This window comes from Volvox carteri (genome assembly GCF_000143455.1).
Source record: "Volvox carteri f. nagariensis unplaced genomic scaffold VOLCAscaffold_5, whole genome shotgun sequence".
In the NCBI taxonomy this organism is placed as follows: Eukaryota; Viridiplantae; Chlorophyta; class Chlorophyceae; order Chlamydomonadales; family Volvocaceae; genus Volvox; species Volvox carteri.
In genome coordinates, this window is record NW_003307548.1 from 890,677 (window position 1) to 898,820 (window position 8,144).

The window sequence follows — 8,144 nt, forward strand, 5'->3', positions numbered from 1 at the left end:
AAGCGTGAGCTGGCTAAGTTTTGTGGTTTTGCGCAGAGTGTCAAGTTGGCCCTTACCCCAGCGCCTTTATTTCTCCGCAATTTTTACGACGACATTAAGCAACCTGTTGGCTGGTCCGGTCGAGTTCGCTTGTCCCGTGGGTCGTTACGTGACTTAGATTGGTGGGCGGACATCCCTACCCACCACTGCTCGGCGGCTATTCACCAGGGGCCTGCTGCAGTTGAGCTTTCAGTGGATGCATCGCGCCATTCGTGGGGCGCGGTCCTGCATGGTCGTGTGGCGCGCGGTTATTGGTCGGCACCAGAGCTCTACGAGCACATAAATTGGAAGGAGTTGCGCGCTGTCCGTCATGCTTTAGAGTCCTTCCTCCCGTTCGTTCAGCAGCGTGTTGTGTTAATTAGGGAGGACAACACGTGCACGCAAGCAGTGCTAGGGCGTCTTTCTTCGCGCTCGGCAGCTCTGCATGCCGAACTAAAATTATTATGGGAATTCATGCAGAAGCATAGTATTGTTCTGCAAGTCGAGCGTGTGGCTAGTGCTGACAACGAGGCAGATGAAGCCTCGCGTTGGGTAGACCGTGATGATTACCGCTTGCATCCCCGGTTTTTCCGCCTTTTGGAGCACCGCTTCGGTCCGCACCATGTCGACTTGTTTGCCACGCATATTAACACGCACCTCCCGGTTTTCTTTTCTCGCCACCATGTAACAGAAAATGGCATTTACCTATGGAGCAACAACTAATGTACGGGCTAATTTCAGCGCAAGCATTCAGGTTGTAGGCCGCAGTCACCCAGGTAAAGTCATAGAAGAAGCTGTTGCGGTTAGGATTTTCATTAGCATCACGTAAGAAACGTCCCCCAACCCGAAGCATCTCCTTATAACGGGCGCGTGCCCGAGATCACGTCAAAAACGTCACCCACTCATGACGACTCCGAAGCTGCCATCTTTAGTAAGTGGCAGCTATCAGTCCACTATAATCTTAGAGCTGAGTGTCGTCCGATTATGCTTGTTGTACACGTCCTTTGCTGCTGTAATGCATGTGCCAAAAGATCAAAAGAATGCACGGTTTTAACCCGGCCCGCTCATGGCCTAATCACAAGGCAGCGTCGATAAGCACATTGTAGCTTCTACATTGCTGAGCTGGTGTTTGTATGGTGGTAAAAGGTTTCCTAACCACCCTGGGAATATCCCCCATCCTAGTCACCCTGACGAATTCGGTCATCACGCGCTTCTAGCGTAGATCATGAAAAGGGTTTGCAGGAGGGTATCTCAGACAATTCCTCGTTCGGACAGTTCCTCGTTCCCGTGCAGAGTCCTCTGAGACCTGACGCTGAGGTTCATTAATCACCTTTACATGACGCTATCTGCAATCTTTTTCTGAGTAATGTGCGAATTTTAGTGATATGATGAAGATGGATGCTTTCCTTGATTAGGGTTGCAGAACTAAGCGCAAGCAGTAGCAATTGCTGAGGCGGCTTGCAGGTTAGACGCCCTAGATTGCCTTGGCTTTTCCCAAATCCTGCGTCTATGCTTCCTATAATTTTAACACGCAAGACGACATGTACTTTAAGGACCACGAGGTGCGAAGCCTTCGCAGCGAAGGAAACTGATGTCGTTCGGCTGGTGAAGAGGGTGCATTTCTGCTTGAATAGAAATGCATGGCTTTTATTATGCCCCAATTTATTTCGCTGTTCACTCTTCAACGCCAGTGTACGTCGTGTGGCCAAGAGGACCAATGTTTACCATGAAGTGCTCAAGAGGAGCCCAAACGTTTATGATTTTCGATGTGAAGGCTGATCATAACATAAGTATATGTTAGTGTAGCTGTGGTGGACACTCCGAGGTGGTTGCCTCTTGTACGCCATTCTAAGCGCCATGATGCTCGCGGCTAATCAACCAGGGCATTAATAACTCTAAATGCAAGTAATTAGTTAATTTCACCTGAAAAACAACTTCAGCTGACCAAGAGTGAACTCACAATTTCGGCATAAAATTGGAGTGAAACCGATCTACTGGTCCAAAGAAGCCCTGTTAAGAATGGCTCCTGTGAGCATCGTTGAGATAATGTTGCCATTCTCGCTCCGGTTTCTTACTTGCCTCTTACCGGCCCATGTGCCATCGCTCTTTTACGCAGCCACGAGGGCCGCTGAGGAGATACTACACTCCATATGAGGTCCGAGAAATACTCATCTAGGTGCTTTCAAACCTTCAAGCAGGGGCCCTTATACCCACGCCTCTCGTTGCAGGTGGCGATGCACAATACGCCCGATGACCTCTGGGTATCATTTCTCGGTGGCGTGTACAACATAACTGACCTTGTGGAGGTGGGTTGCAATCAACCTGTGAACCAAATGCTTAGCCGCCAGAAGCGTGAGAGGGGGGGCTTGGGGTTGCTGCTCCCGGCGCAGGCGCGCGCGGGCAGCCGGGGCCCCTGCACAACGCCTATTTTCAGGCTCAATAACATGAGAACCCCTCCTGACCACTACAAGACGGAGCGGTGTGTTGCAGCCTCATGAGCGGGGTGGAATGCCCTTGCGATAGTGCCGACCTCTGGTCCACAGCTGGCCAAAAAAGGGAGGGGAAATGAAGGAAGCAGCGTCTCGGTGTGCTGCCAAACCACCACCACACCCGCCTTCCGCTCCGCCAATCCCCCCCTCTGCAGCACAAACGAACCTCGCCGCCCCGTGTCTTGGCTCCACCACTAGGTGCACACAATGATTAGGATGATACCATGAGACAGGGCCAGTCGTTCTGACCCGCGGGCTGGTGGCGACACTGGGGATGGTGGGTCCATCGCACCTGAAACCGCCTCAGAGCCAACCTCCCGCTCCTGGGCGTCCGCGCCCCCCCGCAGCCGGCACAGCGCGACAGCCCCGGCATTGTTCTCAACACCTGACAAACACAACCCATGACGCCCCATCATCAATATCAGCTTGTGAAAATGATGTGATTACCCCCATGTTCGAGCGCACGATTGCCGTATGATCCACACTAAACATACAACGACTTCCCCCACGCAACTGGGCCCCTCCACCCCACCCCCTCCGGCCCTGTGACCCCCATCTCAATGTTCCCCCTTTCCTCCCCTTACTCCCCCGCCCCCTCCCCTACCTTCCCCTCCCCTACCCTACCCTACCTCCCCGCGCACAGGACCATCAAGGGACCCTAGCAGCGCCCCTCATAGCAGCGGCAGGTCAAGACATATCCCACTGGTGAGGGCGGACATACATACATACATACATACATATACAGCACATATGCATACGCACCCGCCGTTACGAGGCGGCGTAGGGGGCGGAGCAGGGAACCCAGACGGGGGCCGCAGGCGGGAGGTCGGAGGCGGGGCGATGGGTTTCCGAGGGGGGCCAGGGACTGTCCCGTCATAGACACCAGAGTCGTACACACCACCGGATATTCGGCCGCTCTTGTGGTACAGAGGCGGCGCCGCAGTAGCAGCAGCAGAGGCAGTAGCAGCAGGAGCGGCAGCACGCGGCAGTAGCATTATTGTATATTCGGTCGCAGTCAGCGGGGGTAGGGGCAGCAGCGGGGAGGCGGCGGGAGGCTCTGCTCTGGGGGCCCCAGTGGGTTTGTCAGACAGGCTGGGGCCCCCAGAGCCCCGGAGCGGAAGGAGGGAGCCCCAAGGGTGTGTGTGACTCACGCCCCCTCCACCTCGCGGGTTGGGGGGAGGGGGCGGCAAGGGGAGCTCCAGTTCCCCGGACGCTGTGGAGCCTGTCGATGGGCACGGGAGTACGGCACCGGCAGTAGCAGCAGCAAGGAAAACCTCGGGGCGGGCAGCAGTAGCAACAGCGACAGGAGAGAGGCGGCGGAGGCCTCACGGGGGCCCCCGGGGCCCCACCTTCGCCCCCTCCACATCCCGGGGTCACGACCTGTTGCCGCTCGGTGGTTCGTGCCTAGCTCGGCTGAGCGCGGAGGGGCAGGGAGGGGCCCCGCAAAAAGCGATGGTCAGCCCCGGGTCCAGGTATTTCCTCCTTCGGCCCTGGCCCCCTGAGCCACATCCTCCCCACCCGAGCCCTAGTCCCAAGGGGGCTAACCCTCCGGCCCCACTGCGTCCCCCGGAGGGCCCCCCCCGCCCCTGCCAGGGCGCCGCTTCTCCTGCCCCGTGCCGGTTTGCTTCTCCCAGTGGGGCCCATGCTGGGGTGTGTGGTGGGGGCCAGTAGGGCGTGCAGGCCGCGAGGGAGGGTAGTGGGGTGGTGGGTCGCGGGTGAAGTGCTCTCCCCCCTCCTCTCCGTCCCCGCGGCAGGTTTGACCCCGGCACGGGGGACCCCAAGCGCCATGTGTGTCCCGAGACCCACCTGGAGCGGTACTACACACCGACGGTGGGTGCAACGACCTGTGGCCTGGGGGGGGTGCAGGCCGGGGTTGTGTGCGGATGCGCGGTGGTCGGCTGGCAGTGGCAACGTCCGGGGTCGGGGCCGCAACGGAGCGGTGCACCCTCGCCACCGTGATCGCCAGTATCCAAGAAGGGGGAAGAGGCCGACTGGGTCGGGTCAGGCAGCGAGGGTTAGCTCATCTCCTCCTCCCCCCTAACCCCCCTTCAACCCCCTACCCACCCACCCTCAACCCCCTACCCACCCACCCTTCAACCCCCCTACCCACCCCCCTTTCAACCCCCTACCCACCCCACCCTCAAACCCCCTACCCACCCCACCCCACCCTTCCGGGTGGTCTTCAGGGTCGCTTCATCCACGTCCCCCCACCTGAGCCCATGTCCAACTGGGACACCAGCTTCGGACAGCCCTGGTGGCGGAACTCCAAGAAGTACCAGGTGCGGCAGGGGGGGCGGGAGGGGCGGGAGGGGCAGGAGGGGCAGGTGGCACCGGCTCATGTGCCGCCCCTGCCGGGTTGTGGACCCCGGCCGAGGCCGGTGGTACCCTCCGGTGACCCCCTCTTAAACCCCAACATGTCCCGGCGGTGCGGGCCACCAGGATCGCGCTGCCGCCGCCGCCGCTACCATGTTGTCCCCGCCGCTGGGTGCACCCCCTGGCTATAAGTCGTCCTGCCTGCCACGACCTCCGGGCTCACCACCTGGCCCCGCCCTAGCCGGGCACACGCTGCACCCCGCCACCATAGGTCCCCCCCTTCCCTTCCGCTTCCCCCGGTCCCCCAACCCATGCCAGGTACACTCTTACCCTGGCAGCAGCTTCATTCGTTTGTGGTTCGTCTTTTCCCCCTTCACGCCCCTCATAACCCCTTTGCGGGGCCCCCCGTGTTCAGATCGGCTTCCTGTCCGCCCGCACTCGGGTGATCCGGATCCGGAATGTGCTGACGGACCAGGAGGACCAAATCGAGGTGCCGTGTGAGGAGAAGCTGGTGGAGATCAGGTGGGGGGCTGGAGGGGGCGGTGGGGGGAGCGGGCAGCCCGGGGCGCAGCTGATGGCGGGTCGGGGTTGAGACGGGCGGATGGAGTCTTTGTGCTGCTGTGCTGCTGCTGCTGCTGCGAGTGGCTGTCCTGTTCTGAGTTGTTGCAAGACGCGTGAGGTGGCCATTCGCAGTGTGCGAGGGACGCGAGTGTGCGGGTGGGGGGGGACATGGAGATGTACCGGAAGGCCGGCCTGCGTGCGTGTGTTGCGGGGGGGGAAGAGAAGTATCGTAGGGAGCAGCTTTGGAACCCCACACCTGGTACGAGTACCGGAGATGTAGACGCGCATTTCCTGTCTGAGGGCCGCCAGCAGGCGCTGCTCTGCGCATCTGCGTGATCTTTGCGGCCGCGTAAGACGTAAGACTGGTGTGGCCCCGGCCGTGTGCGCGGTTTTTTTTTCTCCAGGGAGCGGTACCTGGAGCTAAACGCCCACGCCAAGAGCTACACGTGGAAGGCCCTCATTCGGGACAAGGCAACCGGGGCACACGGCTTTCAGGTATGTGGAGGATTGGGGGTGGGGACCAGGTGAGGGTGGGATCCCTTTCGCCTGTTTGCCAAGCACGCAAGCAGGGCAGCAGGGCAGCCACGAGGAGGCGACGCAAAAATCCCCGCGGGTGGGCGGGTCGGTTGAACCTGTCTGCCTTTTCCTGACACGGCCGACCAACCAAACCACATCCGACAACTGTCTGCGCTATGTTTGGACCTATCGTCCTCTCAACCGCCAGGCCGCCAGGACGTCTCACTCCACCCCCACTCCTCCACTTCGCAATGAACTTGTCTTTTTGCCCTCTCCTGAAATTTGTATTCCCTCTTTCCCCCCCCTCGTTCTCGCCCTCCTGCCCGTTTCCTGTCAGGAGCTGGATTTGAACCTGACGCTGGAGGAGAACGGTATGCCGAACGAGACCCCCACCTTCGAGGACCACCATGTGCCCACCGACTACTACATCCCCGTACTCCATGTGTACTGGAATGACGACCTCACAGTGGCGTGAGCCCCGACGACTACCACGACTCCACCACGACAACGGCAACAACTACACCGCCACCGCCAGATATTTGGCAGACTGTCCTCTTATACCGGGGCAGCTGCATGGACGGGAGGAAGAGAGGAAGGAGGAGCTAGGTAGCGGCGGAGGGAGGAGGCGCAGGCCACTAGGGAGGATGGTAGGATGGTGCTTATAGGCGGTCTGGCAGCCCTTGAGCCCTCGGCTCGTATTAGGGTGGTTTGCAGGTACGGGGAACGCACCCACGACCATGTAACAACAACAAACAAACAAAACTAGGGGTGGGTCGGCAAAGACATTACAAAGGAAAAATTTCTGTCCCGAAGGTCACCCGAAGGGCGGTCTGGATCGGGGCTGGCAGGCGGGGCAGGTAGATGGCTGGCGGGCACCAGGGCCCTCGGGTGGGTGCTGAATGTTGCGGCGAATGAGGAGCCCGCCGCGTGTAGATCAGGGGTAGCGGCGCGTGTTTGGACGGGACTTGCTGCGGACTGCGTTCTAACAGACCGACTGAGCGTCCGCGGGTAGAAGGGCGCGGAGTGCAGCGGCCTACGGGACCTGGTACGGGTGTGCTGGTGGCGGTGGCCCCGTCAGGGCTGTAGTGGCTGTTGCCCGGTGAGCGGCACTGTCCACCTGCTGTGTGGGATTGCTAGGTAGAGCTCTGATGGGGAGCACTGGCTAAGAGGAGAGGGGAGGGGAGGCCAGCCCGCGTTGGGTCGGTCTGTAAGGATAAGCTGTCTGCTGTAACTGCGTGAGGGCGTGTGGCCCTAGGCAGCTGACCGGACCCTGCCACGCATACCGCTGCTCTTGTCGCCCCGTTTAAGCCTTAAGGAAGCCCACCAGTAAGAGGGTGTGTGGTGGTGTGGAGCGGGGGAGGTAGTGCGGGTGTAGTCTTCCCCTGCGGACGACGAGCATGTTGGGGTCTGTGACCTTTCGCTGCTGTGATGATGATGATGATGATCATGATCATGATCATGATACTGATGGAGGATACAGAGTGATGGAGTGATACAGAGGTTGGCTGCACCGCCAGGCTGGTAGGGCTCAGGCAGGGGCCCGGAAGCGGCCTTAACAGTTGGTTGTAAACAGTGACAGCTGTGATTGAGATCCAGCTAGGCAGGAGAGGGCTGAGCTGGGCACTGTTGAACGCTAGGGGAAGGGGGGAAAGAGGTAAAGGGGGAGGGGGAAAGGCGGTCCAACGCGACTTGCGCTGCAGGGTCCCGACATTCGGCTTGCTATGGGTGCCAACCTGACCGCATGCGCCTGTGTACCTTGTTGCATCTGGCTGCCCGCGGAGAGGAGGCGGGGGCCTATAGGGCCTCTGAAACTGAACTGCGGGTTGTTGTTATTGCGGACAGCAGCAGCAATAGCACAGCAAAGGAGGACCAGCGCACGGCATTTCAGAAAATAGTACCTGGCCGGGATGACATCTTGCTGACGAACTTGGCCCGAGGCATACAGCGAGAAGGCCTGGGACCTGGGACCGGGGCGCGTCGACAGTGAACGATTTTACGTCTATATTAGGGGGAAGAGGGCGTCGAGGCAAGGGACTCTCTTCCAGCCCCTCGTGACCTAACAGGGTGGGCCTAACAGAAAGCAAGGGATGCTGCATTATTTATCTTTAGCCGCACCCTGTCCGGGATGAGGCCTGGCTGCTCAGAGGCTCAGGCCACTTGTTTCATGTGCTCGCCGTAGGGCTGTAACCTCAGATAAAGAGTACTCAGCGCCAAAAGGGGAACAGATGCCGAAATCTTGCAGAGGCA

At 59.6% G+C, this 8,144-nt stretch overlaps 1 protein-coding gene across 1 annotated transcript; it reads left to right on the plus strand.

The window, feature by feature from the left end:
* Positions 1-2,110: 2,110 nt before the first annotated feature.
* Positions 2,111-6,704, plus strand: VOLCADRAFT_79473 (uncharacterized protein; the record flags this gene model as incomplete). Its single annotated transcript, XM_002947044.1, has 8 exons — positions 2,111-2,173; positions 2,247-2,324; positions 3,151-3,212; positions 4,262-4,337; positions 4,694-4,786; positions 5,236-5,342; positions 5,786-5,876; positions 6,235-6,704. The coding sequence occupies 8 exons, from the start codon at positions 2,111-2,113 to the stop codon at positions 6,370-6,372; spliced, it is 708 nt and encodes a 235-aa protein (XP_002947090.1). The 3' UTR covers positions 6,373-6,704.
* Between the last annotated feature and the right edge of the window lie 1,440 nt (positions 6,705-8,144).